The sequence below is a fragment of the Monomorium pharaonis genome, chromosome 9 (genome assembly GCF_013373865.1).
Source record: "Monomorium pharaonis isolate MP-MQ-018 chromosome 9, ASM1337386v2, whole genome shotgun sequence".
In the NCBI taxonomy this organism is placed as follows: Eukaryota; Metazoa; Arthropoda; class Insecta; order Hymenoptera; family Formicidae; genus Monomorium; species Monomorium pharaonis.
The window spans coordinates 16,894,711-16,916,969 of NC_050475.1; the positions used below are offsets into that span (position 1 = coordinate 16,894,711).

Below are 22,259 nucleotides of genomic sequence, written 5' to 3' on the forward strand. Positions count from 1 at the left end.
AAATTAATTTAACACGGTAAAAAGAAATTAATGAAGAGAAGATGACATTATAAGGCCGACATTATAATCACTTGCATTGTCTTGTACTACTATATCTATTATTAGATGATGAATTCTAACGATCACTTAGTTTTATTTGTTTACCTTATCGTAGTAACGCTAATGTACTAATACACAATAACTTCCATTTGTTATAAGGCATTTTAACTTTCGAGCATTTTAAAACTCATTCTTTTTAAAAATACATTTTACTATTTAATTACACATACTTCCTTATTCAAAGTTAAACAATATGATATAATTTTGCTAATGTAAGTTATACGTCTTTAGCCTACTGACATCTCAATAGACCTAATATGACCACTTTTAAAATTTTTATATCAAAATATTTATTAGTTAGTTGATAGTAATTTTATTTTTTATCTATAGTTTACATTACATGTATTATAGATTTTCAGTGCAATCTAAATGCGAAAAGCGTATGTATATTTATATACATTTGCATATTATTGCTGTCGAATAAAAGGGCGTTAATTCAGAAGCCGTTTGAAAAGAGCAAGTCGATTGAAAAGGGCGTTAACTTGGAAGCCGGTTAGAAAAGGCGTTAACTGGGAAACCAGTTGAGAAAAGCGTTAATTTTTAGGCGTATTAAAATTTTTTATTTTATTTTAGTTTTGCAGTATTGCCAAAATAATTTTGGTGCTTGATTTAAAACATATTGAAACAAAAATGAATATGCATATATATAGATAAAGTACCAAAATTATTTATGCAACGCTGTTAACTTAAATTAAAGCGAAAAATTTGAGCGCGCGAGTTAATGCCTTTTCTAACCGGCTTCCAAGTTAACGCCCTTTTCAATTGGCTTTCGAATTAACGCCCTTTTCAATCAGTTTTCGAGTTAACGCCTTTTATTCGGAAGCAACGATTCTACAATATTTTCTTTTTATTTTGAATAAATACATTATTTGATAATACTGTGCTGTTTTAATTAAATTAATCAATTTTTTCAATTTATTCGTGCGTGGCGAGCCGTATCATCTCTGTTCTTCTTCGACCCATTATGCGGCGTCGCTACATTTTCAATGTAATAATATTTAATGTAATAGATGAATTACAACTTTGGATCTAGTGAAGAATATTACTCTAATGCATATCATGGTTAAGTTTTAAATTTAAAATATTAATTATTAACAAAATTATTATATACAATGTAAATGAGTGACTATAGTCCGGTCTACTGTCCTGACTATAGTCTTCTCTTCTATTTATTAAACCCAAAAAGACCATTATATATCTAGGTTATAAGACAAGACGATAAAATAAATTTAGAATACTAATATATTTTATTATACGATTTATGATTTACATTAAAAATTAATGTGACACTTTAATAATCATCTTGGTCTAATTCATCTAGAATACCTGAATGGTTAGTTCCGTTACTTAAACTGTAATAAACTGGCATCAATTAATAATTTTATTTTTATTTGTTCAAGCAAGATTGTGCAAGATTTAAATTATTGATTCCTTATGCAAATCGTTCTTGAACATAGTAGAACATGTCGCTCGATTCAAATAAGATATATATGTATACCTGATTAGATGTAACAACTTGATTAGAAAATTTCTTATTAATATACTACTTAATAAGAAAAGAAGTTTTGATTTAAATGTAGGAAGTAACGGACTTCTATTTACTAGAATATTATTTAAAATATAAAGTGATAACTGGTTTTAAATCTTATTATTATTATTCATTACTTATATTAATAAAACGTTTTATTAACATTTATGAAAAGACAATAGCATTACTTGTAAATTTATTACCTTATTTGATCAGTTTAGTATATAGTAATATGTAACTTAAATAGATAAGGTAACTCTTAAATAAATAATGTTATAAAATGATTTTATAAAAGTAATTTTTTATAGAAAAATTAAATTACTTTTATAGCGGATATTGTGATAAATTACAAATAATAAAACAAAATAATTACAAAGCATCATGTAGTTTATTAACCTCTGTGTTAATAAAATGTATTAAACAATAATTAATATAGTTAGACGAACGAGCATATTTTTATTAAAAATGTCTTAAATAAATTTTTATTGTTTATACTACAAGCATGTTTTAAAAAAATCATCAAATAACAAATTTCGAAATTTACGTAATTTTTTAGGTATAGTCGCAATGGAGATGAGGAACGTTGTAGATGTAGTCAGACAATGGTACCAAGAAGAAACCTGGTATGTAAGAAAAGGATTACAGAAGATCACTACGGACAAGGCGGATTTGCCACCAGTCTTATTGCCAACACGAAAATGTAATTTCATTACAGGATATTCGTAACGTACCACAAGCTACTTCTAGCTCAAATTAATTCATACTTTTTATTAAAAAATATTATTGCTGGGCTGCACTTGCATGAATTTAAATACGGAATTTATTATTATTACTTTGGCTTTGAATTGATAAATCCTTTGCTATAAAACAGATCGCGAGATCTTTTTTACATACTGTTTGTATTAGTAAAGCAATTAAATGAGTGTTTTCACAAGTAATCACTCTCATATTGTACAAACTTATAAATTATTGAAATCTTACAAAGTTGATTTTAATAAACAAACATTCCTTAATATTTTTAATAGAATTCAAATGTAATATTTTAAAATATATAACTCAACCAGAAATTGAAATTAACTTATTGTTGTTAATAATTAAAACTAGGAAGAAACTTTTTTTTAAATAAATATAACTTAAAATTTTGTTTTATTATTTTTTAAGTAATTTATTTTTATAAGAAATTATCTGCCCTCTAATTTCTTGTAAAATTATATCTTAATTCTATATTATTATTTATTTTGTGTGTGTGTGTGTGCGTGCGTGCGTGCGTGCGTGTGTAATATAATATAAGTACAATCGGATATTTCACAAGTGTACTATGTAATTAATTGCGTGTTTATTTAATGAAAAATACTTATTAAAATTTTATGTTTTATTAATTATTTGATTAATTTTATTAACATTAAGCTACAATCTTTTAAAATCCAACAAACGGGATGAATAATTTATTTCAATAACCTTTGATACTTTTAATGGTATATAAATATTAAGTATCATTAGTTTTTGTATAAATTTAATGATTAAAAAAAGTTTTAATTACAGCTGTTGGTAAGTGAGTGACAAATGTATTACAATTATTGTGTTTTAATCGTTTTTAGTCGAGTTAAGATATCCTATAGCCCAAAGCCAAATGATATATATTTTACGTAATCACATACCGTATTCAAGTATACAAAAAGACGGTATTCCTTATCTTTCTTGTACAGAAGAAGCAGAAGTTATAAATGAAAAACACGCACAATAATATCAAATAAGGCAAATTTGTAATAGTAGTTTATATAATGCAAATTCGATAAATAGACGAAAAATATTAATATATTGCTTTTTTCTATTTTGGAAATAATTTTATAATGTTTGATTCTTAAAGAATATTTTCTAAAAGTATAAAAATTACAATAAGAAAGTAGACTACTTTCAAAAATATATGCATAAATTTTTTTTTTTATTTTTGGCCAAATACATTTTTGTGCAACATATACGTAACATTTAACTTGTTTAAAAGAATTGAAAAGAAAATGCATCTCACTATACATAAAAATTTTAACCCTTATGTGCACACCTGGATGCCCACTTCGTCGTATTTTTGTTTATAACTTAAATGAAAATTGAAATCTTGACATAAGTCTTTGAATCCCCATTATTTGACTCTTTTAAAAACTAAAAACGCACTGGTAATTTTTTTTAATTTTTTGAACCTAAAATAAATGACGTTAAAGTACATGTGCTTAGCGGACACACCCGGGTACCCACTAGATGAAAAATGATCTTTTGAACTGAGAATTAATTAAAAACATTAATAAATATTTTATTGGGGTAACAGGGGTTAATAAATAAACAATTACAATAATTTTCAAGATAAATTAGACTACATTTACATTTATTTAGCGCAATCAATACATTTAATTGTCGATACACAGTGTTCATCGCAGACAGGCTTTTCGCAAACTGAATAACATTTTTGTGCTTTCCTACATTTTTTGAACAGTTCTTTATGTAACAGTAAACATGACAAGAACCTGTACTTTTTTTCCTGCCGATACTGTCTCGAGATTGAATTAGTTATCAATTTGCAAACGTTTCGTCTAATTAATTGGCATTATTACCATCTGTTTTTACTTAATATTAATATTAATGTCTAAAATAAACAGATTTTAAATTAATTTATATTTATTATTTCCAATATATCTACATGAAAAAATTGTTTTGCATAATGTATAAAAATTGTAAAAACTAATTTTCTATTATAAAAAATATGCTGTTGTGACGCTGTTCGTACGCTGTAAATTATTCTGCTTGATCTGATGTCTTTTGCTTTATAAAATAATAACTAATTAATAATTGTCAATTGCTTTACGGCACAAAATTATAGAACAGGTTCCAACACAACTAACATACGCGCAAATACATTCGCGTTAAATTTAATGAATAAGTATATAGCTAAAAAACCTGTAGATATCGATTCAAGTATGTCTACATGTAGTAATTTATTTGGAGTATATACTTTAGACATTAACTACTCGTTTACCTACTAGCACGTTAACTACTACTTGTTAACTACTAGCTACCTGCGCAACGCTCGGAGAACCTACTTCTATTTTTTTCATGAAAGCTGTAACGGACTGGGGGACTTGGAAATAATTTAGATAGTTTTTGTTAATGTTTATTTAATAAAGTAAATTGATTCCGAACGATTACATTCACATACAACTCAGGAATTAAGAAAAATTAGAGGTGGGCTCCCGGGTACCCTGAGTGTGTAACAATGTGGTAAACGCTGAGTGTGTACATAAGAATTAAAATAATTTCTCAGTTTGAAATCAATTTGACACTTTTTAATTTGAATTAAATAATCAAATAATTAAAATAAATATGTTTGCATATATGTAATAGAAATTTTATTACCGGCTGGAAGAATTTGTTAAATCAAAATATATATATTTCATGTCGGCCGTAAAATCCAACACTAGATGTTTGCATGTATAATTAATCGCTTAAATTTTCAATTACCAACATATACATATGCGCCGACAAATTCGTCTGAAAATATAGCTTTTTCGCCGAAATATGTAATATTGCAAATTAAATTGGCTATGCTGGTGATTGTAAGCTTAAGTGATTAATTGGATGCAAACATTTAGTTTTGACTCGTACAGACAATATTAAGGGAAAACCCCACCCTAAGATTTAAAAAAATCGAATTTTTTTTATTGCTTTAATTATTAGTTTGAACCCTTAAGAATACGAGAAAAAAGGTCCGGAAACGAAACTCAAAGTTGAAATTGTCAAGAAAGTGAATTTTCCAAAGCAAGGAGCATGACACGCGACGCACCACGCGTGAAGAAGGGAGAAAAAAGTGGCCACGGAGAAGACAAAAGAGGCTAAGTCATTATTAGTGGAAGCTTCAAAAAGGAAGCTGATGAGGCTGATGAGTTGGCAGAAGGTCAGTTTTATGGAATAGGCATCGTAGATTAATGATAAGATGGAAATTCTTGCTGTGACACGGTGTAATGTTTCAAAAACTTTAAACGCATTTTTCTCGGAACTGCATTTTCCGAAATGATGTGCCTAATAACTCAAAAAATTTTCATTTGATTGATTTCAAATTTTAATCGAATATTTTTAGCAACATTTCTATTATCTTACATAGGATTTTTGCAAAATATTTTGTAGTTTTTTTAAATCGACAATTAAAGACTTTTTTTTAAATTGAAACTTTTCTTCAAACCATCGCGATTTTAACAGAAATCAATATTTAAAAAAATCCCTTTGTCAGATTATAACAGTGATGATGCCATTCTTTTGCATTTGCCTAATAGGTTGAATTGTTTTACCGAAATCATGCACTCCGCTTGAGTCTGTCTTATGAAAGGTGTTCGCGGAGCAGAAAGCCGCCATTTTGTGATTCAAACGAAATAAGAAATTTTTTTACATTAAAAAAGATGTACAATAAAACCCTCAAATTGGTTTTTTAATCAAGGTATTCATTTTCTCCCCAAAAATTTACAAACTTAGAACTGATTTTTAGGTGCCAGGCGTGGGGTCTGCCCTTAAATATATATATTTCTTTTTTTTTTTAATTACCCAAGCCGATAATAAAAATTTTCTATTAGGTATTTGAATACACGCGGCGTGAAAAATGCGTTAATTCATTCATTTATACATATTATCGGTTATTGCGAAAAGTATCACCATACTTTTGGTCAAATTGGCTATCACGGAACGATAGGAGGTCTAAGTTTAAATTCTGGCTGAAGTATCATTTTTGCAATAATTGCATTACAGTTTTTTTTTAATTTAATTAAGACGTCTTATAGATGCTTGTTAAAATTAAAAAGATATTAAGTTGCTGTTATTTTAATTTGTAATATTACATATTTTATATATTGAAAAAAATTGTGTTTTAAGACTGACTTATTTGTTGACGCGCAGTATATGCTAATAATTATAAATTTAAATAATTGATTATATATACGAACATCTAATGTTGGCTCCCTCGTTGGTTGTATTGACAATATTAAATATACATATCTCCAATTTTAAATATGTTTGCATTTGTTATTTTATATTTATATAAAATTAGTTTGATTGAATTATTTTGAGTTTCTTTTATACAATATGATTGTGTAGATGTAAAGTGTTTTGTTGTGATAAAAATATCTTACAGTATCTCTAAATAATTTCCATAGAATTTTCAAAGAAATATTTTTACATTTTTAGCATAAAAATGTATAAAATTTTCTGATTCTCTTTGCGGATTTCCTTTACGAATAATTGCACGAGATGTGAATCAAACAATAAGAAGATTGTGAGAAAGAACTCTCCACGTCATACCAATTAATCACGTGTTTGTGGTTTTATACTCAACCCAGTATTTGAATATAAAATTAACTGCGCACTACTTTGCGGACTATTAGAACAGAATTAATGAGCAATCGTTATGTAAAATGTCATATTAATTATTGACATAATGAGTTTTACAAAACAACATTTTCTCCCCGTTTACATTCAAAAGTGCAATTATTATATAAAACAAAAAATTGATTTTAATAATACACAATCCATTCTTTTTGTAATCACGCTAAAATCTAAAGCTTTATTAAAATCTAACATTCAAGCAATAGAATCACATTCTGAATTTCTTTGCATCTTTGTTTAATACAGTAAATAAATATAAAACAGTAAGTAAATTTAAGCTTCTAAATTTTTTATATTGTTACGTAAAATATATAAAATTATTTAAATTTAAAAGAAACACAAAAAATTAATTATGCATCTTATAAAAAGAATGCAAATAAATTTTTAAATCGAACTGTCAATTCTGAAAGTAAACATAAATCGTAAATTTGAAATCCGGTTTCGTCTAAACTCTCATTAATTATGATCGTGTTAATCACGTGAAAACCATAAATTAATAGTTTTTTTATGTTTTGTATTGCCTTAAATAAAATTACATACAAGGATAGTCCCAGAAGTACCCGATCTAATAAAGAAAACACAAAAAATTTGGGAAAAAATATCTTTATTTCTCAACATAGTCTCCTTTTAGCTCGATACACTTTTCCCAGCGATGTTCAATAGCTTCGATACTCTGTTTATAATAAGAACCGTCGAACTCTTCAAAATAGCCATCACCCGCAGATTCCACCTCTTCGTTGTTGGCAAATCTTTTACCACCCAGCCATTTTTTCAAGTTTGAAAAGAGAAAATAATCCGAGGAAGCTAAATCTGGCAAATAGGGTGCGTGAGGAAGCAATTCGAACTTTAATTCATTGATTTTGGCCACTGCGATGTGAGCAAACGCGGCACCCATCTTGCAAGCAGCTTTCTCATCTTCAAATTTTCAGTCAATGTGCGATGTATAGCACTTTTTTAAATGCCTACGGTGTCTGCCAGCTCACACACTTTCAGTCGACGATCATCCAACATGATTTTATGGATTTTCTTCACCATTTCTGGCGTGGTCACCACTGCGATGTTCGTCTAAAGCTCCTTTTTACCAACGTAGATTAACTTTAATCTCGGATTAACTTACTCTTTATCTCTTTCTAATTTTTGGAACTAGAATAAGATAACAAGTAAATTAAACCGAGATTAAAGTTAATCTACGTTGGTAGAAACGGGCCTTAGCAGTTCGTACGGCCTGGTTTAGATTCTGCCACCCAATATTTTACTATTGTAATCAAAGGTGCAGACTCCCTCAGAGTAGAGAGAGAGAGAGAGAGAGAGAGAGAGAGAGAGAGAGAGAGAGAGAGAGAGAGAGAGAGAATCTAGCTCGGCTTTGATATTGGTTGGACTGAGACCTTTCAAATAAAAGTATTGTATCACATAACGATGACCAATTTTTTTCATGTTTCCAAATTCACTGAGAGAGTTCAGTATTGATGGCTGCCAAACAAATACTATATATAACAAATGCAATAAATAATGTAGCGTTTTCAAACTTCACACTTAAGCTTTATAAGGTTGGTACTTTCTACGATAGTAATTTTTTTTTTAATAACAACCGCCATTTATACGTCAGGTCGGGTACTTCTGGGACTACCCTTGTATATTGACATGGCGAATGAGAGTTTGTAACTCCAACGGATAAGCATGTACACGGGCACGGCGCGTGTTTGTCTCAGCTCAGATTTAGTTTTAAAACGATCTCGATTTGAGACAAATTCGAGAGATTTTGGGAAATCTCGTCATCTCCGTTATTGTACATTTGACCGGGTGCGAATGTGCTTGAGGATTTTCGCGCCAGACACTCCTGCAAAGTTAGTCGACTCAGTACGAACCTCTGCCTGACCGATCTTGAATCTTGTTCAAATAAATTTCGAGATAGTTACAAGAAAATTGATTTTAATTATTTTCCTGTTCCGGAGTCAGCAATCGTCCTAGTTATATAATTAATCTCAGGCCAGTACCTCTTTTTTTGCGTCGACCGCGGAAACAATACCCGGAATTTACACGCGAAAGAAGAAACAAACATCTTAATTATTTTAAAAATCGTTTTCTTATTGCATGAGTCGCTTACTTATTATTTATAATAATAGTACTATTAAAATTTGTGACGTAATCTATCCATCAGGAAATATGTTTAAATAATACTTTTTTATTAACATTATATTAAAATTAAAGTAAATTTTTTGTTCTCTACATTTAATTGGTGATATTGCTATAAAAATAATATATAAATTCCAACTAGTTTTTAAACATGGACGTAAAATTGCATTCTGCACTTATAAAAAAGAACTTAAAAATCTTAGCCTTTACAAATAACTTATTGTAAACTAGCTATGCCCTGCCACGCGTTGCTGTGGCTCTCTATTCTTATGCTACGTTTTTTTCAAATTTTCTTTGCTTTCGTTGTTTAACTTTCAAAAGCCTTGCTTTACTGTTGCTCTTTTTATTTTATTTTTGAATAAGCATTTATCTATCTTTAATAAATCTAATATTCATTTATTCACGTACTTCTAACTTTTTTTTCTAAAAGCTGCCATGGATTTAGAAATCCATTCAAAAGACTGTTTTAAATAAGTTCCTTTTTTTCAATAAAATAACAGCCATCTTAATTTTTCTTATTACCTTAATTTAAACACAATAGAAACATTCTTCGCCTCTCCCGGTCTCTCCCGTCTCTCCCCGTCTCTCCCGGTCTCTCCCCGTCTCTCCCCGTCTCTCCCCATCTCTACCCGTCTCTCCCGGTCTCTCCCGGTCTCTCCCGGTCTCTCCCGGTCTCTCCCCGTCTCTCCCCATCTCTACCCGTCTCTCCCCGTCTCTCCCGGTCTCTCCCCGTCTCTCCCGATCTCTCCCCGTCTCTCCCCGTCTCTCCCCATTTCTACCCGTCTCTCCCCATTTCTACCCGTCTCTCCCGGTCTTTCCCGGTCTCTCCCCGTCTCTCCCCGTCACTCCCGGTCTCATCCCGTCACTCCCGGTCTTTCCCCGTCTCTCCTGGTCTCTCCCCGTCTCTTTCCGTCTCTCCCGGTCTCTCCCAGTCTCTCCCCGTCTCTCCCGGTCTCTCCCCGTTTCTCCCCGTTTCTCCCCGTCTCTCCCGATCTCTCCCGGTCTCTCCCGGTCTCTCCCGGTCTCTCCCCGTCTCTCCCGGTCTCTCCCCGTCTCTTTCCGTCTCTCCCGGTCTCTCCCAGTCTCTCCCCGTCTTTCCCGGTCTCTCCCCGTTTCTCCCCGTTTCTCCCCGTCTCTCCCGATCTCTCCCGGTCTCTCCCGGTCTCTCCCGGTCTCTCCCCGTTTCTCCCGGTCTCTCCCCGTCTCTTCCGGTCTCTTCCCGTCTCTCCCCGTCTCAATGTGTCAAAATTTCAATAATATTAATGAAAAACTATTTTTTACACTTAAATTATGGCCATCATTTTTGAAACACCGGTATATCCAAAATCAAACCCTATAAGAACACTTCCATTTTCGAATGCAACGTTGTGTCAAAATTTCAAAGCAATCCGTGAAAAACTTACGGAGATCTTAGATGAGTAACAAACATTTACATTTTTATTTATATAGATTGTGAAATAATGGCTAATCTTAATTGTAGTCTTTCGAAATATTAATCTTTTTTTTTTAATCAAATATTAATGTCACGCCCATTTTTCAACTTTTTTCCTTTTTGCATAATAAAGGAAAACACAAAGTCATGCATTTTCAATGCAGAATTACGCATGTTAATATTTATTTCTAAATATTTGACATTTTTAAATGTTTTAAAAGGGGAAAAAATATACAACAATAATTTTTTATGCTTAAAAATATTTATATTATAAAAAAGAAATGTATAATATAAAAAAAAAATAAGAATTACGTTACAATATTAATTTTAGTTGATCTATTTCCCAAATTTTTAGTCACGGTTGTGAGATAATTGTTGTTAAAATGATTTTAAATATAAGTATTCTTTACATTTTTACAAAATTCGAATTAAGTTTTACTAATTATTTTTTATTTTACACATGATAGATAATATGCTACGTGCAACATAAGTAAGATAAAAAATCTAGTTTACGTATCAAAACTTATTGACAACTGTAAATTTTCTATCCTTGAGATGAAATTACATGGATAATGCATAATTCAAAGTGAAAAAGAATGTCACACAATAGTCGTCAAACTTCCGCAAGCTATCTTCTATCGTGTCATACTTACGCGTCATAATTATTCATACGCATAGGCGCTTTTGTTTTTGGCTGCCGTCACAATCGTTCATCTGTTTTACGTCGAAATTGGAGATGAAATGTAGAAATTTCAATGCGACAACACGTACGAAATAAGCGAGTAAGATTCGTGGATCATATCGCCAATGCTAATTTATAAGAATAGGATTGGAAAGTCCCGATGACCACAGAATATATCAATCTTAAATTATATGTTAACCTTGAATATACCACCACATTCTTCGTAAAATATTTATAAATTATACTTTTTCAGAGAAATCTCAGATTAAAACATTACTTCAAAACAGTAAAAATTGAGTCTGTGCGAGTGATTTATTCTAATAAGAATAGAAAATCACTTTTATGGGTATCTTATTCAATCCTATAAGACTGTATTTTGATAAAATGCTAAATTACTGGATCGCACAAGCTTAATTTTCATTCTACATTTAAACAGTATTTATTATTTTGTTTAAAATAAAGCAAAAATTAAAATTAGAAAAGAAAACAAAAAGAATTAGATAATAAAAAATAAATATTTCTATATACATCAAAAAGTGCAAAAGATGCCTTCGTCTTTTATTTAACTTAATGTAGATCTTATTGCAATATATAAATTTTTAAATTTATATATAATATTAAAAGAAATAAGTTTTCAGGCTAAATTTTAATTAATTAAACTTAAATATATAAAGAGTACAGTTCATTTTTTGTTTTAAAAACATTCAAACCATTAAATTAAAATTAAATCTTGAATGGATATAGGATTGAACAATAAATATTGGTAAAACATTACTGATTTGAAATAACATTGCAATGACATAAAAGACATCTTTTATCTTTAATTACGTTTTACTACGTTGTGACATTAGGTCACAGAGAAAAAAATATCTTGTACAATTAAGATATTTATATGAACGTATAACATGCAATTTTTATGTATTATATATTCTTCAATTAGCTACCACAGTTATAGTTTTTTTCTGATTATTTAAAGCACTTTGACACAAGAGAAAAAAAGCGTACAATTTAATTCAATTATTTAATGATATATAACACTAACAATTCAATTTTATATAAAAGCAAAAAGAAATTTTATTAAAAACTAAGATAAAAAATTACATTAAAATGTTATAACTACGTAAAATATGTAATCTGCAAATATTTAAATATTTCTATAGAATTCTATAGAATTATAGAATTATGAAGATCTATCTAACCAAAGAAGAATTAATTCCCATTAAAAAATTCTCTCTCTCTCTCTCTCTCTCTCTCTCTCTCTCTCTCTCTCTCTCTCTCTCTCTCTCTCAAACTTAGTTTTAATTCTTTTAATAAAGGCCACTTAATGTTTTCGTTCTTTTCGACATTCTCCCCGTCCTAACAAAAAATATATTTAGTCTTTCTGCTATCTGTGACTGTGCTTGACACTATTTTTAAATTACATTGAAACGTTGCTTAAAATTATTTCACTAACTTGAATGGCTTGTTGCCTATTATATATTTTTCGGTTTTTGACAATGAGATACGTAAGTTCATGGATTCACTATCAAGTTGTTACATCTATTATACATTTTTAATCATTTCTTTTTCCTGTGTAAAATTGTAGAATTTTTATGAATCCGTTGGCACGAGTTTATGAACAATTGTTGTCTTGCGTATCACATATATAACCGAATTATTCACTTGAAAAGGACCAAATCCCATGGTCGAAACGTCGTGAGATTGTGATTTACAATAAAATATTGCCAGTTTGTCGACTTTTAACCTACTCATTCTTTGTCTTTTAATAAACTTTGAAAATAGAATTATAAATGTATGCACATATTCCGATACATATATTGCCTCATTGACAATTGGCTGTTATCATACTAGCAATCTTTTGTTCCATTGTGTCAAGAAAAAATTGGTCTTGACAAACGCAGACCGCATAATAAATACGCATGAATATCTGAACCAACTTAATGCGTAATAATGTGACGTAAGAACGAAATAGCGTGATCTTGCAATGTCTGTGCGTCCTTTATCCTTTTAAAATCGTCTGTCAATCGTCGTGAATGCGAATTAACACGTGCACGTCAACGTGAATGGAACGTACGCTGTAAACACGTGCATATAATAGACCACCCGTATGATAGCAACAGTTATCACTAACAATCACTATAAGCATTTGCTGCAACAAAATAGATAAAATTGAGTTATATAAACTACTGATATTAGAGAAATTAGAGAAATGTGCAACTGACCTCTCTTATCAACGATTTCTTAAAAAGGTGTAAAAATGTCAAAGGAAGTTGAGTTTTCTGTTCATTAAATCGCAAACTGATCATCATATTTCAGCAACCAAGAAACATACGAAGCAAATATTATTTCACTCTCTCGACAATTTTTTTTACTTTTTATGTAAAAGATACTTGTTTGCGTCACAACAATTTTAAACCTCTTAAATTTTTATAACGATTAATGATATGTCAATCATAATAGTGTCGAACCAGAACTATCGATAGAAAATTTTATAAGAAGTTTATAAGCAGCTTAATTTACTGACAATAATACAATAGACCCGCTAAGCGATATAGTAACTAACTCAGCGTTCAATTAAGATAAGACAATATACGAGTTTGACCTTAGCAGTGCTTATAATCATAAATCTTGATTTTTTTGCTTATCAACTTATACATTTACTCTTCGTAATTTAAATACAAAAAGAGTAAATTTACTATATATATAAATTAATAAATTATATATATAAAAAATAAACATGTTTTCCAACTTTCCGGTTTATATCTAAGTAGCAAAATGTCCATGACTTATAAATCCATTCATAATAAAAAAGATCGTGAGAACGCGAGAAGTTTGCTCGTGATCGAACGGTACTGTTGCCGCTTTTCCGCGACACCCATGTTGTAAGAGTTATAGTTTGACAATTTAGTTGCTATTAGATTGACAGTTTGACAATTTTGATAGTTTAATAGTGAGAGTTTAACAGTTAAAACGTAAAATAATATAAAATAAAAACCTAAAATTGTGCAAAAATTAATACAAGCACAAGCTGCAACTTATGTTGTTCGTACAACAGTGAATGCTATAAAATAAATAGGTATACACAAGCCTGTATTACATTTTATTAAAAAGTATACGTTTTTTTTTTACTTTTTATTTTTGATAGTTCAAGAAATAAAGTTAAAAATATAAAAATTAAAACGTATACTTTTTAATAAAACGTAATATAAGCCTGCATATACCTATTTGTTCGGATATTATATTTATTGCCTATTATTTATAAAAATGTAAAAAAGCCAGATATGTCTAATTAGAAAATTTAGTAAATATTATTTATACGAGACATATATTTAATTTTTAAAAAAGGAAAATTTATTTTAAGCATTATAGAGCATATTAACATTATAGAATGAATGCTTCGAGCATTAAGTTAAACAATAAGACAACAAATTAGTGTCTTTTCTTACGAAAAATAGAAACAAGAAGGCTCCGACTCAAATCAGGTACTCAGAGATTATGTCGCTAATCGTATCGATGATGCCGCGGGAATACAACGGATAATCGGGAAACCCTCTATTACGATAATGCCGATGGCCGCGTTCAAGCTTCGTTGACTATGAACGTTTCAATACGAGGTTAACGGGACGTTGAAAGTCAAAATTATATATGTGCACAATTGGCGGTGTGCTCACAGGCCGTGATAACATATATTAAACATAAATTAAAAAAAAAACAAAAATATTAATTAGTGCAACTTGTAAAAGGAGTATGAGTAGAAATCAATTAGGACATGATGTACCTGTGCTATGTTATTACAAAATGTTATTAGTTTCACTACTATTTAAGCAATACTAGAATTTTGTTATTTAAACCTAGGTACTATCTGATTCGAAATATTCTATGTTTGAATATATTATTCACAAGCTTTTATATATCAAAACATTAGTTCAAAATGTAGAATTGGATAGTAACTAGTTTTAAACGGTAAATAATAAAGTTCAAAAATCAATAACTTTTTAAACTAACTTAGTTAATTTTAAATAATTTAATTTATAACTTTAAGTAGTTGTTTTAAAATACATTAATTGATTACAATTTAAGTTAATAATTTATCTTTAACTTAAAAATAAAAATCATAATAATTGTATAAAATTATAATTATAAAACACAGAAAAAATTTCATACTTTCACATAAAAACAATATTTCTTTGTTATTTTTTATATAAACTTAATTTACAAATAAAATATTAAATTTATTTTATTTTCTATATTATAATTGTGTTGAATAATTCTAACTTTAAAAAATTATAACTTTTTTATTTAATATAATAATTTTATATAAATTAATGCTTTTCAAAATTAACTTTTAGTTTAACTTAATTTAATTAACTTAATTTAATTTCAACGTAACTTTTAACTAGAGTTAGTTTTGTTAATGTTACTTTTAATGTAACTAAATTAATTCTAAAAATTATAAATTTACAATCTTAATTTAGTTTTATAAAAATATTAACATATTCAACTCAATTAAAATATATTATTCTTCACTAAACGCAATAAAAGGACGGGAAATTATAAAACTTTGTCATGCAAGTTTACAATGCCATCGTGTTCACTATCAATTTAATACTTTAATTACCTTGTCACTGTTGATATTTATTGATATGAACTTAATCTACTATTTTAATCAATTTTTAATATTCAATCTAATTGTGAACATGTAGACGTTGATTTATGTAAATTGACAAAGAAAAAAAATACGTTCCATTTTCTTCTTGTTTAAAATACTGGATGGCAGCTACTAAAAAACCGGAAATATTTTGCACTTCATGAAATAATATATTTAAATTTTTTAACCTTGGGCATTGTGCAAGGTTGTTGACTGAAGAACCGGTTCAAAAAACTTCACTGATATCGCGAATTTTTACACGTATGTCGTTTTCAAAAATGTGTACGTTATGCCAGTGTTGCTTTATTGGATATCTTGAGATTTAATTTTAATTTGCCTAATTTAATTTCATAACGCACTGACTATGCAAAATTCTGGCCAATAACCTATCATCATGCGAGAGACGTTTACACGAGGCACTGCGACTCGTAGATATAAATAAAGATAAATGCGACACAAGAATAGATACGTTCGGAACCTGATTAGAATTTTAAATACTCTGAAAAAAGTATTTAAAATATTATGTAAGTAAAAATAAACCGGTATGTAAATAACACTAATAAGTTCAGCCTATTCGCAGCTAAACAACTGATAATATTATTATTAAATTAATTACTTGTTTGATTTATGAGATTACTATTTCAGTTTCAATTTAAAATTGCGTTTCCAGACTGAAATGTATTTGGCATACAGTTTGCATAAATGGAAAATGTATTACATATAAATTTACACAGAAATATTAAATTATATATTGAATAGAAATTAAGAATCAATCCAATACAAGCTTATTTCTATTTACTTATTTTATAAAACTATTTTATTTATATGAGAATATTAATATTCAAAAATTTCAATAATTATTCTTGTTCCACGTGTAAATCTTATTAGAATTTATTAATTGCTTGAAGAAGATAACAAAAAAATGTATTATAAGTATTAATCTGTACAAAAATTTTCTTTCTACTTTCGGACTATTGATATTCAATATTTCACTATTGTAATAAAAAATAAAATATTAACTAATTCTTTGTAAAAGAATTAAAATATTCAAAGCATGCTCAATTAATTGAATCACGAGCATTCTTAGATATTGATGAGTAAATGGAATGTTAATAAATGGAAAAATAGTAACGTTAAATTCCCGAATAAATGTGTCATGAGATGATGAATAAAAGTGGGATTTACTACTACATCGGAGAATCGCGTGCAACCGGTCGGAAATCCCCCGACATGGCATCGGCGAGCGTTACCGGTTTTTCGCTACGACTGACACTACCGGTACATTAAAAAATCGTGACGCACCGTATTCATCATACGTGTGGTCAATGTCGTCGGACTACGTGAACTTGCAGGGAAACAGGATCAGCAAGGACGTAGATTTCACACACATTTGTTCGCGAACAAATTACTTTATATTACCGAGTAGCAAAACATGCGATGTCGGGATTGCGTAAAAATCTTTACAGTCGATAAAGCAATCAGACTATACCTCAATTACTATTTTTATTTTCTGAAGTAGTTTGCCTTTTTTTTCTCCTAGAAAAACACACTTATGCGGAAGTGCGGACCTTTAATAATGTATACGCTCAGCACTCATTGCACTTCGCTGTGACGTATAATCAGTACAAATTGCATAATAAGTGCTATCGAATAGTTACGACTGCTTCTTGAGAGATTACAGTATTGATTTTTCTTGCCTTTAGCATCGCAAAACTGCGATATTTTGAAAAAAGCAATTATATATAAGCAGATTGCACAACGCATTAAATACATTATTAATATAAATCATCTGAATCTTATTAAGATGATATAAGAAATATTCAAAATCTCGGATCGGCAAGATATCTTGAGCAAAATATTTTAAAGAAGAATATTAAATAGAAAAGTTGTTTGGTATTAAATAATGCAGATAGGCATAAGTTGATCTCTGTCTTCAAGTCAGATGGAAGGTATTTTGTTTTTCAAATAAAACCTCCAACTTTTTATTATACATTCTCTTAATAATTATTGAGGCATTTTCAAAATACTGGTAATAAATGTTTCTTATAAACAAAATTTCTTGAGTTATAAGTCTTCGAAGTTTAGATATTTTGTTGGTATTAATTCCAAGTATGTCGCGTGAAAGGCATATGGTCGAATTCATTTCTCTCTCTCTCTCTCTCTCTCTCTCTCTCTCTCTCTCTCTCTCTCTCTCTCTCTCTCTCTCTCTCTCTCTCTCTCTCTCTCTCTCTCTCTCTCTTTCTCTCTCTCTTTCTTTCTTTGTGTGTGTGCATCACAACAGAGATAAAGATCCCAAAGTTCACATTATTTAATGATTGCAAACTCTCTCTGCTATGTGTGCACACCTCTATTCCTATTCCTGCAATAAAGGTTTAAAATATCTTTCAAGTTTAATCTGACTTCCTATCGAGTATAACAGCCGCATTTGCATAGAAATTGCATTCCTGCAGGATTCTCAAAGTGCAAGTCTTTATCTTATAAAAAATTTGTTGATAGATTATTAAGATTTTGTGGTTTTAGTATACTTTTTTTTCAAATATCTTTAGAAAAAATATCAAGAAAGCCTAAGTCAGGGAACTGGATTGACCACTTTATTGAAATCCTTCTCTACTTATTTACTTATTAATATATATTTTATTTAAATATTGATATTTTTACAAGTCACAGAATGAGAAGATTCTATCTAGCTGATACCAAATAATTTATATTAAAATTTCCTTCTATGACATCTTGTATCCAGTGTGTTAAGTTAAGATAAACAATAATAAGTATAAAGTATTATCCTTAACTTCAACTTTTACAAATTTTCATTTATTTTAACAGGATAATTTTTTTTTAAATGCAAACAACAGACTGCACAAATTAGAAAATAGCGCAAAGTAAAAATTGATTCACTTTATCTCATCCGACTTACAAATATGTGCTTATGTTCCGTAAAGTAAATCAATATACGCAGTATGTTATATTATTTTAAGATAATGTAATTTCTAAACGATATTATGAACCGAATAAACAGAATTGGGAGATAAATCAAATTTTAAATTAAACTCGCGGTCCGCTTACCTCAATTTACTTTTGTAATACCTTCAATCTGCCGGGAAGTGATTACACTTACACATCTAATCTCCGTACTTTCTCTAAAGTGCGAGTGTTTCCGTTTCATTCGATGTTGCGATCGCAATTGCTTCATACATTTTCCATTCTCTAATTCATAGCGCTCATTATAGAAGCTTTCCTCGTTAGCTTCTTTATTTATAAAGAATAATATCCTCGAATTAAACAAGCTCGAATGTAGCTTAATTCTCTCGCTAGATCAAGTCTGATTCATTTGGTTCGAGAAAGGACCGCGGCCCTAAAGGATGGCCGGTATTATCCTGAAACCCGAGAGGGTTTGTTGACCGTCGAACGGATAACCTTGAGATATTGCCTCCCCGCGATCGCAGACGAAGAAGCCGGAGATCCTTCGAGAACGTACAGGTACCACAAGCTTCCCGCGGTGGGGCTGCAATTCGTGGCCCGATTGGATAGCATTCCACGTGCTTGCCGGTCACCACCACCATGACGACAAGCGTGGCAACAAATGTAGTGGGAGCGCGATATTTTTCAAATCTGTTCCGATCTGTACCGCCACTCTTGCACCGAGACGTATGCCGCACGCATTGTATCGGCGCGGGGATCGAGTTGAAATACGACAGGAGGTGAAGCAGTAGACAAAAGCCAAACGATCTTGAGCGATCAGCGAAGTGTCGCGCGACCTTTTCAAACTAATAAGCTTCGGAGCTTAGACATCTGTCGGGGGAAAAGAAATTATTTAAATAATATTATAATTATTCGTCGAACGGTATTATTTCAAAGCACGCGTCTCGGCTCTCAGAAATCGTAACGTGGACCTCTTGGTCCCCCGGATAAGTTTGTCGAAAGCCTCGAGATTGATAGTGACCGGAGAAGAACTTTCAAGGCAAGAACGCATTGGAGAACATTGGCCTGACGTTAAAATCGAACCGCGCAGAAAGAAAGTGAAGGGCCTCTGATCGAAGATCGCACCGAAAATCGAGAGTGTTGAAATCGCCCCTGCAAACGGCGAACGTTTTTCATCGGGAATTACAAGTACCACATACACGAGTCGCGTGCAAGCCGCATGCGAATTGCGTGCAAACTGCGTAAGAGCCGCACGCTATCATTGAACGCATAAGTGCAGATCTACCTTTATCGTCGACCGCGACCGCGCTCGATTATTTGTATTGTAATTATCGACGATAATCATCGCAAGTAGACACACCCTCTTTGTAATATCGCATATCGCGAAGTAAGGAGACTCAATTGTGTCAAAGAAAATGAAGGATTTTATGATAATTTGGAATACCCTGTCGCGTCGTCAGATTTATTCGTCAGTGAACATCAACCCTAATGGCGACAAACTGGTCGAGCAGGACGAGACCGGGACGCTGGCAAACCTTCAAAGAAAGTCTTCAGTGGTGGTGAACAAATTCTTCAATGCTGCTTTACCAGTGCATTCCAATGGTAAACGAAGATGGTCAAAAAGTAAGTAAGAGGAAGTTTCATTTCAGGGTCGAATGGCAAGAAGCATTATTTTATTCGAAGACAACAACCAGGCAATATCCGGTAGAGACAAGGTTATAAACATGCGAAAACAAAGTTAATTGTATGGTTCTTAAGTATAGGGTACGAATATCGAGAATAAGAATATCGAGAAGTTAAACGATCGGGTTAAACGTTGAATTTTAATGTCCTTGTTTAATATATCACAGGTGCCGCTTCGGCAATAAGTATAAATTCGTTCAGTCCTACACGAATGTTAAATCCATAAAAAAGTCATCTTACAATTCCGGCTTCTCCTTATTAGTGTGATCTTTTTATAAATCATTATAGATCTATAAATTTTTTATTAAACAACGCGATAATAATCAGATGATTATAGCTATATAGCCTCAGAAAATACATCTTCCGAATAAATGAATAAATCAGATTTAATCGATCATTATTTTACACATTTTATGAACCGGTTCTCACATTACAATCCAAAATTGGATACATAAAAAACTATTATTCTTCGGATAACCAAGCGTGTCTCATTAAAATCGCGCAAATCTGTTTTAAGTTATTTAAATTGCAATATATACTACTTGCCATATGTTTGTCTTCGAATTTGAAATATATTTTTCAAATATACCAATATTAAAACAATACACTGGGAAAATGTGTGTACATATTGCCAGTAGTTCAACAATAAGATGATAGCATTTACCTCGGGTACTCGGCAATAGGATTATAATGTGTGATCTTATAAATTATCACGGTAACATTATATAAATTTTTAATCAAACGATTTTAAATCTTTAAACACAACGTGCGTAATAGGTTGTCGGCAAATTGCTATCTAAAGTTTTTATACCGCAAAGACGTCAATTTACCAACAAATGCTCAGTTGCTATAATTCTGACAACGTGTGTTATAAGTGCGTGCCAGCAATATAGACACATTACTACTTGAGTATGTATGTTCACAGTTCTACTTTATTTTGATTATTTTGAAAATTTTGTAACTATAAAAAAATATTTTCTGTAGAGAGACACATTAGAATTAATCTAATGTGATATCTTTAAAAAAGCTGCATAAATGTTCCAAACATGTTTATAAAGAATGCATGTACTTTTACCGTTCAAGACAAACTTTAAATCAAAGCTCTAAATCTAAATCCGCAATTTCATATAAATAGAGAGATTAGGTCGCAAATTATACAGAACAAAATAAGCAACAAATGTCTTTCAGAAAAGGTAAGAGATTGGCACTATCTAATCAATAATAAATGCATAATAACTGATCAGAACTAAATATTAGTGTAACATTAAAGAGTACGGATACGTGAAAGACACGCAATACGTTTCAGTCTATTTCTCTTCTGTGATTTATTAGCACAATGCATGCACTTTCTGAGTTATTGGAATCCAAAGCTTAGGATTTTAATAAGTTATTATAATTTTATATAAATATTAAAGATTTGAAATTAAACATTGCATTTTTGAGAATAATGATTCACATTAAGAAAGATACATTTCAAAGAAGTCAATCGATCAAATTTAATTGGTCGTTATTTTACATATTTCACAATTTAAAATTACATTCCAAAATAGAAAAGACCACCCAAGAAGCAAAACAAAGAAGATATTTACAAAAAAAGAAAAATAAAACTGTTGCATAAAATGCATGTTACCCGAATTCTCGAAAAGGAAGGTGTGTCTTTATAGCGTGATATTACCGCGAGCAAACCGGTTCTAATTTTGTACTTTACGAAAAAAAGACA

The 22,259-nt window shown here is 30.4% G+C and overlaps 1 protein-coding gene across 2 annotated transcripts in view; it reads left to right on the forward strand.

Moving 5' to 3' along the window:
• The window catches only part of LOC105839383 (scavenger receptor class B member 1), a 45,957-nt gene that overhangs the window by 1,314 nt on the left and 22,384 nt on the right, over positions 1–22,259 (forward strand). Inside the window, exon 2 of one of the 2 annotated variants that reach the window (XM_012685665.3) lies at positions 2,184–2,327. In XM_012685665.3, the coding sequence (XP_012541119.1) occupies positions 2,184–2,327 (144 nt within the window). Of the gene's footprint in view, positions 1–2,183; positions 2,328–19,538; positions 20,480–22,259 lie in introns of those variants that run through there. The other variant, XM_012685664.3, reaches the window with a different exon arrangement.